This window comes from Neoarius graeffei, chromosome 1 (genome assembly GCF_027579695.1).
Source record: "Neoarius graeffei isolate fNeoGra1 chromosome 1, fNeoGra1.pri, whole genome shotgun sequence".
NCBI lineage: Eukaryota > Metazoa > Chordata > Actinopteri > Siluriformes > Ariidae > Neoarius > Neoarius graeffei.
Window position 1 is genome coordinate 76,841,624 of NC_083569.1, and position 17,579 is coordinate 76,859,202.

Below are 17,579 nucleotides of genomic sequence, written 5' to 3' on the forward strand. Positions count from 1 at the left end.
CATTAACGAACAGGCATGCTGCCAGAACGCGGTCAGCGTAGTGAGAGATGCAGTTCAGGTCTGTACATTTGCAGTGGTGTTCTTTAATGTCTGGGCATATTTAAAACATGAATACAGGGTCATGTTATATCAACCTCAAATCATGGTAGCTTTTTTTTTCCCCCTCTTCTCAAATCATGGAATCTGTGCAGGCTTCTGCGCGATGATTGAGTTGTTTGTTGTAATGTCCAAGTCCCCACAGTCTCTCTGATGTTGCTGCTTGTTGTGAGTTGTATGGCTGTAGATACCATTGCTGCTCATGTTAACCATGGAAGATGTTTTAACCAGAATCTGATCGATTGGCTGCAGAGTGGGGCTAACATGAATTGCAGTCATCTTCATCACCAGTGTGTCTTTGTGCTGTGCAATAAGTTTGGTGTCTCCATTTCTGTCAGGTGCTTGCTCTAAGGTAGCATGTGGTTTAGTTTTATTCCAAACCGCATGTGACTAATCTTATTATTCTGTCCCTTCATGGATATTTCCCTCAACCCATTCCACTTGGATATGTTTAATGCATGGGTTTTGTGGCACAAACCTCTCTGGGCAGACTCGATCTTAATGGCCCAATTATTATTCCAGATTAATTAACCATGGTCAGTTTTTTTTTTTTTTTTTTTTTTTTAAACATTGCTGGAAACAAGCCAAGATTTCAATATGTGAAACACAAGCCATTCAAAAATGCATTTAGTTGAATATATTTTGCACTCCTTCTGGTAAGTCACGACTAAAGTGGGCCTGTTGATTAATGGGACAAATTTTTGACGAGGATTCAAATAACAGTCGATCCTTCTCAAAGCCCGCTTGTATCCCGGATTTATAGAATTTGTATCGATATGATGTTTTGTCATTTTTACCCATATTTCTCGTTGGATGTAAAACGAGACTTGAGGTCGCTACAGACCTGTACGTGAGCACATGAGCTCTGTCCGTTTCCATGAAAGACATCAGCAATGTTAACACAGCCTGAGGCTTTACCCTCAGCTTAATATTCTCTTTGTGCTTTGTTCCTGGTAACCATGCAAACCTGGTGCATTCACGATAATAAAACTGGCATGCTATCAGTGAAATTTAAGTGTGTTACTGCAGCACAGATCACTAAACTTGAGAAATGATTGCGTGTCAGTTTTCAGAGAAACTACGCTTTACTCTGGCAGACTTCCTTTTTGTGGCACCACTTGTTCAGAGTGACCGAAGCGCCAAATAAAAAGGAAAGTTGTGTGAAACCGGACAGTAAATATGTGTAAAATAAGAATTGGTGGCATTCACTGGAAGCCTGCCTCAGTGAACTTTCTCATGATTTTTTTTTTTTTGTAAAATTAAATTGAAACCCTTCCCACAAATGTAAATTTTAACCGTCCATTTTTTGATATACCGGTATATATTTTTGTTCTTGTGTTGTATGTAATGTGGATATACTGCTTCTAAGAAAAGTTGCTTTCATTACAGGCTCACTAGGAGCATAGGAGGTATGATTGCTAGTACAAATTTGTATGTCTGCTCTTTCCAGATGTTAGGAAGGGTTTCAGAATGTTTTGTAGCACTGAACGACTTGATCATGTTAATCATACTGTTTTTCTTTTTATGACTTATCAGACTGCCACTGAGAAATGAAATGCTCTCTTTGTTTTTGGGTGTGTTTTTCTGCTAACCACATTTTTCTCCATCCTTTTTTTTTTTTTTTTCTTTCCTAACCTGATTTCTTCCAGTCCAACTGCAGATTGAAGACCTGACTCGTAAACTGCGTACAGGAGACCTGGGAATCCCTGTTAATCCTGAGGACAGGTCGGAATAACCATTTAAACCCAACAACAGTAACTCCTTCTTTACCTTTTTTCTGTCATCAATTATGAAGCCAAGTCTAAAAGAAAATGGCTTGATGTTTTATAGACACACACAAGGAAAGTAATTCAGTAATGTCTTTAGAAATGTAGCCATGGTAGTATAGACCCCTTGCATGTGATGTCACGCATCACGTGGCGAGTTCTCCTGGGGGACAACCAGACGCTGCTGTCCTTCCTGTAAGCAAGGCTGAATCTGTCTTAAATATGGCTCATTTTTGTGCTGTTTTTGGTTGTTCCAATCGTTCAAATGGAGGAAAAGATGAAAGGTATCATCATCTCCATGGGAACTTTGTCTTGAACTTTTGATTGTGGCTCAGGAACTTGACTTGGACGTTTCTTTAGAAAGGAAATATCTCTGATCCGGGAGGAGGGGAATCCCAGTCTGCCTTTTTTTATTTTTATCTGTAACTGTTAGTGAATCGCTTTGTTTGACTTCAGCTTTGAGCCCACAACGACGATGTGATGTGAGAACGGCTCTCTCCAGGGCCTGCCATACAGTCAGTGTGCGGCCACCATCTTGCCTCCCCCACCAACAATCAACGGAGTTGAAGGTTTATCAGTCTCTTTGCAAGTGAGTAACCTGGAATAGAATATAGGTTGTATTCAGTCACATGACTTTTGCTTGCGAGTGTACTTCCGGTGAATGAAGTGGTGGTCAGGTAAACTGATTTGGCCGCCAGTATGTATAGAGCTCGTGAAACCGTCTATTTTTGCAGTTTAGAGGCCAATGCAGAGTCCAAATGCCTTCAGAAAGTTGCTCTTTGTAATGGGCTAGATCTTTACACGTTAACAAAGAACGCTTTTTCTGAGGATTTGAAAAATTATCCATCCGTTGAATTTCCCTGACATCTCAAACTACCTGGTGCTCCGGGCATTGTTCTACACGGACAAACGGATGAAAATCTGGAAGAATGTTAGAAGGGTGGGGGGGCAATAGGAGTCCATTTCTGTACCCCATGGTACAAGTCAAGTCCCTTCCCACACCATGTGGCGCAGAGGGCAGCACCGATCTCTGTTTCCGTAGCCCTCGGCCTCTCACCTATAGAGATCTTGCAGTCACGTGACCGGAAAGTACACAGCCGCCATCTTGTCGGTCAAAAACATCACTGAATACTGCTGCACTCGTGTACAGAATGGATAAATTTCAACCGACGGACTACACGGCTCATTTTTCTAATGAACAGATAACTAGATATGTCTAAAATAAACGATCGACAGATTAGTGACCCTTATGGCTTACCGGACGGAGTTTTCACGACCGTGTCAGTGGATGTTGAACTGCTAACGGAATACCCAGACGTGTATAATTACCTCATTAACTTTCCCTCGCTGTTCAGTGGTGAAGCACTGCGTGCTTATAAATCTCTGCACAGTTATCTTTACAGAAATTCAGGATTTGTCAGCGACTCAGATGTGGCATCTTGTAAACAAGAAAATAACAATCCTCATTGGACGGGTAAGTCACTTAAGTATTGAGTATAGCACTGACCAGCCGATTATAGAATAAGGTAATTCCAGCTGTAATTCCAAATCGTCCGTCTTGTTTACCATGGATCTGGCGTTGGAGAGGTAGAGGCTTGGCAGTGGAGGTTTGAGTGGCTGTTTTCTGAGCTTAGTCAACAGGCTGGCTCTACAGCCTCGCTTTTGCTTCCTCTCCCGACGCCGCCTCCTTCGCTTTGCTTCCGATAACAATCCACGGAGACCCCGCTGGTCTCGCTATCTCGTCCGGAATGTTGTGCATGCGATGGAAATCGCTACAAACCGTCATTTTCTGCTGGAAACCAATGTCCAGTAAGTCCATACGGTTGTAATGGATATTGAAGTCCGGTACAGACGAACAACACGCAGAAATACACACAAAACACATAAACATGCACAGGTAGGGAGAGCTTGTAGCCACAGCCGTTGTAGTAGAATTGTATATAGTAGGGTTTTCCAGAAGAAAAGGTAGAAGTAGGAGGCGGAAATATGGCGTTTGACCGACAAAATGGCGTCTGTCACAATCTGGATCAGCTGTGACGTCACATGCAAGTGCTTCATTACATAGCTAGGGTTACAGTGAGGGGTTGGTCCTCTGGTAACTGTGAGTGTTTGACTCCTCACTCGCATCTGTATTGCAGCATGCCTTGCCAGACAGCAGTAGGCACCATTTTTATGATGGTCTTTGGTATGACCCGACCGCGAGTAGAATCTACATGGTACAATCTACACTAATGTACCCCTTGGGGCTCATTATTAGACCTCAAGGTAACTGTGTACATTTTTAGGAACCTTTTTATGTTTCTAGGCGGTATGTAAAGGGTGTCACTCCCTCCAGGAAATACACCACGCCATAAGTTCTTTTACTGATAGATTTATTCGTCGGAGCTTCATCATCGTTAAATCCACCGTCAAACTAAGCAAAACTCATCACAGTATACAAGCACATCACAGGCTATGACCCAAAATAGCGTTGTTAAATGTACCTCGCTGGCTGCACAAAACCAAGAGGGGTGAAAACGGGCAAAAAAAAAAACTCCAGGGAAATGGACAATGCAAAAGGAAACTTCTTGAAGAAACTTAAACTTTATCTCCCAAGCAGAGCAAAAACCTCTCGTGCTTCGTGCATGGCTTCATGGTTTCAAAATATTGCGATCACTAAAGTGTCCCTGTGCAACACAGTCCGTGAACAAGTTTCCTACCTAGTACTTAAAGTGCTGATGACATGAACATGACTCTATGCAATTTCTTAAATAAACTATACAACATGGCAAACATGTTAGATTTCTGTTATAATTACGTGAAAAGAAGCTGTTACGCGAATATCCAACTTTTTAATTGCACAGCGCAAGAAAACTGGGTCCGTGGCTCGCGGCCATGTTGTGACGTCAGCGGAAGAACACGCTGCGGTTCACTGGCTGTTCTACTCAATGGAAATGGCGCATGAAAACGCCGGTGAACTCTCTAGTGCTAGCTCTTCAACAACCAAATACTGGTACTTTAAGCAGTGATCATGATGGCATGATTTTATCTGATTTTAAATAAATGAGATTGATAATAATGTGAATGTTCACAACTAGTACATACAAACTCTGCAGATTCTGATTCAGCTCCGCAAAAACATCAGCAAGAACCCACAATATAAATGGAAATGCAATACACTAAGCTCAAATGACTTTTGGAAAGTATAATTTCTAATTTTTTTCTACATATTCTTGAAGTCGGTCATCGGGGTACTTGCTACCGTTCCGTAACAACGCATGGCAAAGGGTAAAGTGTAGTGTTGCTGCGAGTACTTGCTAAAGCCTCCGGTGGAAGATCCTCGATGTGCTGATAAGACATACAGTTCTATATAACACACAAGTGTCACGATAATCACAAAACAGATGCAAATTGTTAAAATACCTAATTTTTAAGCAATCATGTGTTGATCTCTTCCGAATAGAATCTGATAGTCTACCCTCTTTACCCTTTGCCTCTCGTTGCTAGGCAGCAGTTACATGAAAGCCGCAAGCTTTCACAAGCAAATACATGACTGATATCACGCCGACTTTATGATTACATTTATGATTATCATGAATGTGTACTCTATGATGTGTACTCTGTGAGCGCTCTGGAGCGAGTCACTTCCAAGATGGCCGTGCAGACCGCATGGTTACTATTTTTAGCATCATGTCGGAGCACTCTATAGCTCTACGTACCTTTATCTTATGTCGTTTCACAACACGTTCTGACAGGAGGACTGTCTTTGGAGGAGTCGCCTTGTCCCAGGCGACTACTGGATCCGGCATAGCTACTAGTAGACCCCCTCCGGAATACCGTAGGCACTGCTGATGGCAGCAACACACATTTGTGCTGAACTGCACACCCAAGAGATTCTTTTAAGCTGGGAAGGGTGTCAAAACAATCCAAATCGAAGTGTTCAGAACACAGGACGGATGTTGGTGAGGGCTCCCACTTGTCACGAGTGCGCCTGACTTGCTTCACCCACTTCGCATGCAGCTCGGAATCTCTGGGAAACTTGAATAAACTTACCCCATCCTTGTAGGTTTTGGAGCAAAAGCCAGCAACACAATGCGAAGGCATAACTTTTTTTTATATATAATAAAAATACTAATAATGATAAACTGAACACCTGCCGCATCAACAACAAACTGGTAAGTTAGGAGGAAGGTTCTTTCGCTGACGTCATATAGCCCCTCCTCCTCTTTCGTCTCCTGGGTGCTGCAGCCCCGTCAAATTTGCCCAAATAGCTGCGTTTTTTATCATAACTTGTAAAATAGGCGCCTTCATGAATTAAAATATGGATCATCGGGAATTACTTTGTTATAAAACATCGCCAAAGATGTCAAAAACGCGTCATCAGCACTTTAAACAGATTAGCACAAAATAAATTGTGTATAAATACAAAACATATCAAATTACAAAAATAAAACATCAATGCCTTTTATGGCAGTTAAAAAGGGTACAAATAAATCCCTTCGAGGGTACTGCCCCAGTGACGAGCCAGTGTCATCCTGAAGGTACACTGATATACTTTTAGTTTCTGAGCATGTGGAAGCATACAACTTTTTATGTGTGGCTGGGTTAAAGATCTGGGGATCAAGACACAAGATAAATCCTGTATTGTTTTTGCCCAGGTAAGGAGGAATTTTTGGGCTTTTTTTCCCTCTCTCTCTCTCTCTCTCTCTCTTTGCGGTGGTTGCTAGGACACTGGAAGAATTAGTGTCAAGTGTAAACAAATCACAGCTGCTTGATTCCCAATCCCCTCTTCTCTTTCAGCAAACATTATCTCATCTCATCTCATTATCTCTAGCCGCTTTATCCTGTTCTACAGGGCCGCAGGCAAGCTGGAGCCTATCCCAGCTGACTACGGGCGAAAGGCGGGGTACACCCTGGACAAGTCGCCAGGTCATCACAGGGCTGACACATAGACACAGACAACCATTCACACTCACATTCACACCTACGGTCAATTTAGAGTCACCAGTTAACCTAACCTGCATGTCTTTGGACTGTGGGGGGAACCGGAGCACCCGGAGGAAACCCACGCGGACACGGGGAGAACATGCAAACTCCACACAGAAAGGCCCTCGCCGGCCACGGGGCTCGAACCCCGACCTTCTTGCGGTGAGGCGACAGCGCTAACCACTACACCACCGTGCCACCCTCAGCAAACATTATATAATTAAAAAAAAAATTAAAACGGAGAAAATGCAGTGGGAAGGTATATTCCAACATCTTTGTAGGTAACGCTTGGCCACCAATCTACAGCTTCACACCAGTCATTTTGAGGAACTGTGTACGGGTCATAACCACTAATAAACTCATTTCTGCGTATGTCTATCCTTTGCTTCTTTCTGACTTGGATTATCCAAGTAATCAGTCAGTAAAGGTTTTTTTAAGCTGTGGTTTTCTTCAAATTACAGGGATCAATATCGCTTGTCCTCAGTATGTGGAAAGTTCGCTTGTCCCCCAGGACAAGGCTAGCAACAATTGCTAACGTAAGCGTGACATCAATGCAAGGGGTCTATTTAAGCAAATTCTAAATTTGGTAATTATCCAGGTATTTTGTTAGGGGATATCATGTCTTTGCTTCTCCTGTGTGGTTTTTTTTTTTTCCCCCTCCCCCGTTTTAAGGTAATGTGTAGGCCGTTAAACATTAGACCACTCCTTGGCACTTTTATGATGAATATGTACATGTGGTCAGAGTAAATGGGTTTTTCTACTTTTCAGTTCACCTTTTTATCTGGATAGGCAAAGGCATGACGAACGCTTGGGTCTGAAGGGTAATTCTGTCCTAAAATTATTTTCATATTTGTCAGTCGGTGACATGCTGAGAAAATGGAATTTGACCAGATGCACACTTTCCAGTATATGGAGTATTTTAATTTTCCTGACTCTCCAGACGTGTGTAATGGTTTGATCAGAAAACATGGTAATATTTCTCTATACTGGAAAGCCGTATCATTAAAATGTCAGCAAGGCAAATATGAAAATGCTGGAGATGTTTTGGTGGAATTTGCCTTTAAGCCAAGCAGTGAGTGTTAAAGTGAAGGAAGCATTTCACACTTGGGCATTGCAAATTAATTTCATTACATTTTCCTTTAGTCCTAGAAACTTGTTTAGATTTTAATACATCAAATGTGTAATTTTTTTTTTTAATATTGTTTTAACCCAACCAACCAGCACGCCCCCTTTTTTAAATTTTATTTATTTTTTTTAAAGTAGTTTAGTTGAAGTGAGCGCATGAGGTTTTTTTTTTTTTTTTTTTTTTTTAAACTTTATCAACAGTTGACGTTTCGAAACATCAGATTTTGTTTTTAGTTTGAGATCTGAATTGTTCGCATGCTTCCTTTACTTTAATCCAGGGCGGAAAACTTCATTCCAGATTTGATTATCTATTCAGCTATCATTTAATAGCAATTTATTTCCTTTTCTATAGTACAGTAGATTTCTATATTTCGACAAGTTTATTAAATTCCAGTGTGTAATCAGTCATAGTATTTTTAGATGATGTGACAGTTTACTGTGTTAACTTTCATGTGTAGAATTTTAGCTTAAATTTGTCTTAATGGAGCACTTAATGCTGGTGGATGTCTAATATATTGTACTTCATTGAATGTTGAAGGAAAAAAACATCACTAACATTTTGGCTGGTTCCCATCGGACGAATGATGTGTAATATATAACTTTGTAATCTTTGATTCTTGTTGTTTAATTGCCGTGTACAGTGTCTTGCAAAAGTGTTCATCCCCTGTGGGTTTTGCCACATGACAAGCTGGAATTAAAATGGGTTTTTGGAGGGTTCGCACCATTTTGATTTACACGTCACACCGACCACTTTAAATGTGCAAATTGTTTTATTGTGAAAAACCATAATTAAGATGAAAAAACAAAAATGGAGTGTGCATAGGTATTTCCCCCCCTCCCCCAATGAAACCCCTAAATAAGAGTTGGTTCAACCAATTCATTTCATAAGTCACATAAATTGATTGAAGATCCACCTGTGTGCAATCAGTGTCACATGATCTGTCACATGATGTCTGTGTAAATCAACCTGTTCTGGAAGGACCCTGACTCTACTAAGCAAGCAACATGAAAACCAAGGAGCCTCCAAACAGGTCAGAGACAAAGTTGTGGAGAAGTGTAGATCAGGGTTGGGTTATAAAAAAAAAAAAACCCAAACTTTGAATATCCCACGGAGCACCATTAAATCCATTATAGTAACATGGAAAGAATGTAACCATGACAAACCTGACGAGAAGGCCGCCCACCAAAACTCTCAGACTGGGCAAGGAGGGCATTAATCAGAGATGCAACAAAGACGACACTGAAGGAGCTGCAAAGATCCACAGTGGAGATGGGAGTATCTGTCCATAGGACCACTTTAAGCCATACACTCCACAGAGTGGGGCTTTGTGGAAGAGTGGCCAGAAGAGTCATTTTTAATTTTTTTTTTTTTTTTCTTGAAGCAAGCATGTTTGGAGTTTGCCCAACAGCATGTGGCAGACTCCCCAAACACATGGAAGAAGATTCTCTAGTCAGATGAGGCTAAAATTGAACTTTTTAGCCATCATGGGAAACGTCACGTGTGGCGCAAACCCAACACCCTGAGAACACCATTCCTACGGTGAAGCATGGTGGTGGCAGCATCATGCTGTGGGGATGTTTGTTTTTCATCTGCAGAGACAGGAAAGCTGGTCAGGACTGAAGGAAAGCTGGATGGCACTAAATACAGGGCAATTCTGGAGGAAAAACTGAGTTGGCCAGAGGTTTGAGACTGGGATGAAGGTTCAGGTTCCCGCAGGACAATGACCCTAAACATACTGCGAAAGCTACACTGGGGTGGTTTAAAGGGAAACGTTTAAATGTCTTGGAATGGCCTAATCAAAGCCCAGACCTCAATCCAATTGAGAATCTGTGGCATAACTTGAAGATTGCTGGACACCAGCGCAACCCATCTAACTTGGAGCAGTTTTGCCTTGAGGAATGGGCAAAAATCCCAGTGGCTAGATGTGCTCAGCTAATAGACATACCGCAAGAGACTTGCAGCAGAAAGTGGCTTTGCGAAGTATTGACTTGTGCGCACACCAGATTTTTTTTTCATCTTAATGTTTGTCACGATATAAAAAATTTTCACCTTTAAAGTTGTCGGCATGTTGCATAAATCAAATGGTGTGAACTCCCCAAAAATCCATTTAATTCCAGCTTCTAATGTGACAAAACAGGACAAACACCAAGGAGGACGAATACTTTTGCGAGACACTGTATACACGGTGCAGTTGTATGCATGAAGTTATAGATAAATTTGTATAACTGCACTGAAGAATAGCTGAAAGAACCTGGTATTTGAATATGTAGATGAGAGGAAAATCAGTTGTAGCTGTATGTCTTCCCTCTTTATTTAGTCATAGGTTTGAACAGGTAGCTGAACATTTTTTAAAATGCATATTTTTATTCTGTATTTCGGATAAAGCGCTCCATACAGCCCCGACTAAAATCCATAGCTTAGTTTTACAGCTTATAAAACGCACTCCTTCAGTTTTGCATTGATGACTTGTGAAGGTCACTAATGATTTTCCATGAAGGGGGATTACACCATGTTGTCCAGGAATCTTTACAGTATGCCAGATTTCCATCCTGGAAGACCTCTCTGGAGAACAGTGTCCTTCCTGATGTAACCATAACCCTAATGACTCATGGCTTGCACATAGTTTGCATAAGCCTCTAATTTTAAAGCTGGAATTTTAATGTTTCTCAAGCGAGAGTCTCTCTTTGCTAGCTAGCTATCTCTTCCTGCCATAGTCTCTCCAGCATGATCCTCATCTAAAGTTTCCACAGCACGGCCAAAAACGAGGTTTGTTTGAGAAGATCCGCTCACTCCAGGATTTAGGATCACACCCCCGCTTCCGCTACGCAAAAAAGAACTTTGAGGGTCTTTCAGGTTGCCAGCGTTGGAGTTTGCAAGCCAAAAGCGAGAGACTTGAATCTTGGTTTTTTTTTTTTTTTTTTGGTTGATTCACTCTTCTTTTTGCGCTGTCTCTCATGAACTTATTAACGTCGTCTCTCTTCCTTTTTTTTGAGACCTCTCAAAGATTGACTGTCTAATCATAATTCATTTTCTCTAACCTAAATTACCCTCTCGTAACCTTTTTCAAGCACAGAGCTTCGTAACGCAGCATAACAGGTTTTCAGCAGCATCCAAGGGTAAGGTAACGATTGGAGCCGAAGCTAGAATGCTCTTCTCAGGAGTGTGAAGTCTGCTACGTGCATCCAAAGACTTCCTGTGCCAGAGTGCCGCCTGTTCCACTGTGAAGGGGTAGTTCAGTTTCCACAGAGAGACAGTGATCCCAAGTTGTGTTGGTTGCCCCATTTGTCCGAAGTGGACGTTAACTTTTTTTTCCCCCCTTTATTTTATTTTTTTGGTCCCTGTTGTAGATGCAGTAGATAAAATATTAAGACCTGTTTTGATGTTTGGGTATCCCAGCCAGGCTTCATATGCTGCCATCTCTTTTTAAAAAAAAAAAAATTGGAGCATAGTTATATTCCTAATCTTCCCCAGGGGAAAAAGTGTCAGCTTTTTTCCTTCTCTCTGCCAAGGTTTACAGTCTCCTCCCCCATATCAATCTGATCTGCTGTGATATGACTCTGGGGCATCCTGTGCACCTTTAAAGTGACCTTAAACAACTGGAATTAATTAGGGTTTTGTTAGGTTTAGGGAAGTGAGTATTTGTGATTTTGCCTTTTTAAAAAAAAAAAAAATTTTTTTAAATTGTGTACATTTCTGTCTGTATTCTTGATTTTTCTCCCCCCAACAGGTCTCCTTCTCCTGAGCCGCTATATAACAGCGAGGGAAAGAGGTTGAACACACGCGAGTACCGCACCCGCAAAAAATTGGAAGAGGAGAGACATTCGCTCATCACTGAGATGGTTGGGCTGAACCCTGAGTTTAAGCCCCCTGCAGACTATAAGTAAGTGTTTTTGACTTCTCGGTTTGTGGTAAGAATAAAGTTTGACTGCATTAGATTTTGAGCCATTGTGTCATGTTTACGATTACTAATGGTTGTCTGTCACAGGCCTCCAGCCACCAGAGTCAGTGATAAAGTGATGATCCCACAGGACGAGTATCCAGAAATTAATTTTGTTGGACTTCTCATTGGGCCACGGTATGTCATCCAGACGCTACTGATACACCCAAGATTAGAATTGACAATTGAACCTTGGTCTATATGAATTGTTTTAAAAGTGGACGGCCTTTCTGTGGTCAGTCTTCCATGTTTCATTCATGCGCGCACGTCCTCCATTTCCCTTTCCTCTTTCAAATTTGTATCCCACGATGCCTTGTGCGAACGGGGAAAGCCCACCTCGTGATAATACATGATGCATCTTGAATTGGGTCATGGTGAAGCAAGACAAAATGGAGAATTTAGAGCCACGTGGCCCTAAATTTGTTAATTGTTCAAATAAAAAAAAATAAAATAAAATTGGAAGGCTGGGATTTGAATTTAGTAAACAAAAATAATTGGGTGTTGGGAAAATTATTTTTATGACCTACACTTAAAATCTGAAAGGCAGTCTACCTTTTAAATTGCATATCATGGGTAAATTCAGGAGCGAGATCAGTATAATTCTCCTATTTTATATTAAACTTTGGTCAAATATGTCACATTCTGCGTTCTCTGCGATATAATGTATATAAAAAGGGATGTTAACCGATGACCGTTTGACCAGTGGTTGACCGAATCAACGTCAACCAGTTCATTTTTTTTTTTTTTTTTGGTTGTTGGTTAAAAAAATCAATCATTTTGAAGCTGCCGATTTTGGAGCGGAGGACTTGGAATTCTGTGTTGTAAATGCTTGGGGCATGCCATGCGGTGTAAGGACGACAGCTGACGAATCAAACACCCATTCAGTCATGTCCCGCCCCAGTTGAACACAGCTGCCACTCGGCGAAAGAAAAAGTGTAGACACGGGCGCTTTAGCTTACAAATAATTTTTTTTTTTTTAATTATTATTAGAAGGCACATGGAGTTTAGTCCTGCCTTGGCCAGTGGGTTCTGAAGGTATGTTTTGGTCTGTAGCCAACAATGCATGTTATTGCAGATCATATCTCTCCACACAAACTAAAGGCACAGATGCCGACTTTTTCACGGCTGAATCGTGCAGATCTGATTGCTTTCCTTTGAGCATACAGAATTTACTCTGATGAAATTATTCAGACACTCCAACGCCCCCCCTAAAAAAAAAAAATCGGATCTTTGCACGATTCAGCCGTGGAAAAGGCGGCATCTGCTAAAAGGCGCGCCATTTGCATCCCTGTTTAAACTCGTAGGTTAACCGACTTTAACTGGCTGAGGCTCGGTGGCCAGTCAAGATTTTTTAGTTTTCGCCATCCCTAATATACATTTTTTTTTTTTTTTTTTTTTTTTTTTTTACCTTGCGCAATACCAGAAAAATTCAGTTGAAATCAAGCCATTTGAGGCGAATTGGTCCGCCTCTGAAAAAACTTGGGATTTGGATTTCCCGGCAAACATTGATTTTCGTGACGTCGCGTGCGGGACGCCTCCCTCTGAATCCTACGTCAGCGCTGGTTTGTTTATGAGAAAACGACCTGGTGGTTTTCTGCAAATTTCTTCGTTATCACGTAATTATTAAAATAGTTAACAGATGTATCGTAGGAGGGTGTAGCAACACCAATCTTGATGGGATTAGTACTCATCGTTTCCCAAAAGACCGGACAATGAGGGAGAAATGGGAGCGCTTGGTCTACACAGGCTGTGCACTGAAACTGTGCGAAGCTCAGCCTGCTGGCGCTTCCGCAGGTGACGTCACGAATCTGGCTCCAGACTCCCTTGGGATTTTTCCAGACGTGTTTTGTTTGTTTTTTTTTCTGCTGTAGACAGATGGCCTTGTGCAAAATTACACTTCTGGATGTGTGTGTAAAGGGACATACTTTCATATTTAAACAAAAACATAAAATTGGTCCAGAATATATGCACTTTAATGTTCTGACTATAAAGTTGAATCCTGGGCAAAAATTTTCTATTTTTATTGGAGTTTCGAGATGTTTTATGCAGACTTTGAATTCAAATTGAGGAGTTTTGCTGCTGTGCACACAGTGTAACCTATGTGTAAATGTTTTGCCAAGATAAAATGCATCCTGCATATTATAATTCAAGAGATTGCTGAAGCAAGTGAGCAATGATATCATGTGACCAGCGTGGGGTGTGTTTGACCTACTTTTTACCAGAACAAATCGTCATGGGCAAACGTGGCAGACTCTGGTCTCCTGCCAGCAAAAAGGCAATAGAAAATATGAAGGTGAGTCAGAAAGTGTGCCAGAAAAGCGATGGAAACCAAAAGGTTGCCAAAGAATTTTTGTGAAGGGACAGCTGGACTTGATTAAAGGATGAAACGGATGTGAAATCTGACGAATTTGCAGTGCTTGGGTTGGTGAGTCTGAGTATGGAGTTGTACTCCTAATGTTTTGATTTTGCAGAGAAAAACGATAAAACACAAGCAGTAATAGAAGATGGTGGCATACACAAGTTTGGGCCCCCTTGCTGAAAATGTCTGTTACTGTGAATAGTTAAGTGATCAGAAGATGGAACTGATCACCAAAAGCCATGAAGGTAGAGACGAGACTTCTTTTCAGCGTTTTATGCCAGATTTGTGTTTTTGTTTTGTATAATTGGAGCAAAAAAAGAAAAGGAACACCATGCAAAAGTTTGGGCACTCCAATACATTTGAGTTCTCAGGTAACTTTTACCAAGGTTCCAGTCCTTAATTAGCTTATTGAGCTGTGGCATGAAAGGTCAGATGATGCAGATTTCAAAGCTGTATAAATTCTCTGACTTGTCAAACTTGTCCCTAAAATCAACAGCCATGGGCTCCTCTAAGCAACTCCCTTGCGTTCTGAATAATAAAATTGATGCTCACAAAGCAGGAGAAGGCTACAAGAACGTAGCAAAGTGTTTTCAGGTAGCCGTTTCCTCAGATCGTAATGTTATTAAGAAATGGCAGTTAACAGAAACAGTGGAGGTCAAGGTGAGGTCTGGAAGATGAAGAAAACTTTCTGAAAGAACTGTTCATTGGATTGCTAGAAAGGCAAATAAAAACCCCTGTTTGACTGCAAAAGACCTTCAGAAAGATTTAGCAGACCCTGGAGTGGTGGTGCACTGTTCTACTATGCAGCGACACCTAAACAAATATGACCTTCATGGGAGAGTCATCAGAAGAAAACCATTCCTGTGTCCCAGCCACAAAATTCAGCGTCTGAAGTTTGCAAATAAGCATCTAAATAAGCCTGATGTATTTTGGAAACAAGTCCTGTGGACTGATGAAATCAAAATAGAACTTTTTGGCCACAATGTGCAAAGGTATGTTTGGAGAAAAAAGGGTGCCAAATTCCAGGAAAAGAACACCTCTCCAACTCTGAAGCGTGGGTGTGGATCGATCATGCTTTGGGGTTGTGTTGCAGCCAGTGGCACAGGGCACATTTCATTGGTTGAGGGAAGCATGGATTCGAATAAATACCAGCAAATTCTGGAAGCAAACATCACACCATCTGTAAAAAAAGTTGAAGTTAAAAAGAGGATGGGTCCTACAATAAGATGATGATCCAAAACACACCTCAAAATCGACAATGGAATACCTCGAGGCCCAAGCTGAAGGTTTTGCCCTGGCCCTCACAGTCCCCTGACCTAAACATCATTGAAAACCTGTGGACAGCCCAGGAAACTTGTAGAACTGGAAGCCTTTTGCAAGGACGAATGTGTGAAAATCCCCCAGGTAAGAACTGAAAGATTATTTGCTGGCTATAAAAATGTTTACAAGCTGTGATACTTGCCAAAGGGGGTGTTACTAGCTACTAACCATGTCGCGTGCCCAAACTTTTGCTTCAGGTCCTTTTCATTTTTTGGTATTTTACACCTGTAAATGATGGAAATAAAAATTTAATCTTGCAGAAAATATTAAAAAAAAATGTCACATCTTTACCTTTATGGCTTTTGGTGATCAGTTCATCTTCTGCTCACTTGACTATTCACAGTAACGGACATTTTCAGCAAGGGTGCCCAAACTTTTGCATGCCACTGTGTATTTGGCTCTTGTTTCATGGATCCATTCATGAGGGTCCACCACAAATTGCATACCTGTGACTCAAAACTCTCTGAGGTCGATGCAGTCATGATGTTTTCCGCATGTCACCATCTTAGTCTGACCCAGTTCCACAGACATGCGAATTAGATCAAGCTCCTTGCATTTGGCTGTTTCCGTAGCGCCGTACTGTTTACCTCAAGAGGGAGGATATTTGCTCTCAGGACAGAGGAAAACGACACTCAGCACATCAAAATGATCACATCTCTGCATGATCTTGTTCTTGAGAAACATAGGAAAATGCCATGCACCAATTTAAAGAAAAAAAAATTACCAAAAAAAGTTCTCAACTTATTTAAACAAAACCAACAGTCTCGGGGTGTATGCAGATTTAACTGACTGCCTTCGTGTTACTCCTCTATGGTCCACAGTGGCAACACGCTGAAGAACATTGAGAAAGAGTGCTGTGCTAAGATCATGATCCGTGGGAAGGGTTCTGTTAAAGAGGGCAAAGTGGGTCGTAAGGATGGACAGATGCTCCCAGGAGAGGACGAGCCTCTACATGCTTTGGTCACTGCAAACACCATGGAGAATGTCAAGAAGGCTGTCGAGCAGGTCAGTTATGACCGACACATGGGACCTTTCTTAGGTCGCCATACAGTGACCTTGTTTTCCAAGTGTTTGTGAAGCTTATGGCTGAATTTGCTCTTTGGGGTCTTTCTAGATCCGTAATATCCTGAAGCAGGGTATTGAGACCCCAGAGGATCAGAATGACCTGAGGAAGATGCAGCTGAGGGAGCTGGCCCGACTCAATGGCACTCTGAGAGAGGACGATAACAGGTAACAGCCCTTGAGCTTAATATTGACCAATCCTAGATCTACAAGTACGATCATACTCCTTGAAACTTCTCTTATTACAGAATTACAATATAAAAATTCCCAAATGCATGTACAAACCTTAGTGATGTGCTTTAAAATGATTTAAGTCCAAAATTCAAATAACACTCCAGGGGCTGTCTTCCTTTTAATGTTGACCTTCCGAAAAAACAGTTCGTCTGAAGGCCCGATCAGAGATTGGGTGTGCTGTGGGGTTGTTTTTCCAATTTATAGGCAACATGAATTGGTGGGGGAATGCCCTGCCTATTTGGATGTTTGCCATTTCCCTTCCTGTTTCACAGAATCTGCTCTGCATTTTACCTTGATACAAATATTTTGACAGCTGCTAGAATGTGAATTTCAGAAATTGTTGAAAATGTATTTTTTGGGGGGGGTGTGAACTGATTTAAAACAATTTATCCAAAGCCTGAACATTTTGAATATCTTTCTTTTCTTGTGATAATTGGGCAGTCACTTTCCCCCCCCTTCTTTCTTTTCCTCTACTTTTTGACTGATTGCACTGTTCAGTACAGTTTCATAATTTTGCAAAATCTGCAGGTGGCCAGAAGAATCCATTACCATGATCCATTACCATGATCCAAAACCTTTCTGGGTTTTATTTTTGAACCTTTATATATATATATATATATATATATATATATATATATATATATATATATATATATATATATATATATTTTTTTTTAAACCTAATTATTTACTATTATATTATTTAATGCTTGA

At 41.1% G+C, this 17,579-nt stretch overlaps 1 protein-coding gene across 2 annotated transcripts in view; it reads left to right on the forward strand.

The window, feature by feature from the left end:
• Positions 1–17,579, forward strand: part of sf1 (splicing factor 1) — a 34,760-nt gene that overhangs the window by 13,799 nt on the left and 3,382 nt on the right. The window contains exons 3-7 of one of the 2 annotated variants that reach the window (XM_060928966.1): positions 2,319–2,451; positions 11,681–11,833; positions 11,939–12,028; positions 16,391–16,574; positions 16,684–16,799. In XM_060928966.1, the coding sequence (XP_060784949.1) occupies positions 2,319–2,451; positions 11,681–11,833; positions 11,939–12,028; positions 16,391–16,574; positions 16,684–16,799 (676 nt within the window). Of the gene's footprint in view, positions 1–1,745; positions 1,822–2,318; positions 2,452–11,680; positions 11,834–11,938; positions 12,029–16,390; positions 16,575–16,683; positions 16,800–17,579 lie in introns of both variants that reach the window. The other variant, XM_060929052.1, reaches the window with a different exon arrangement.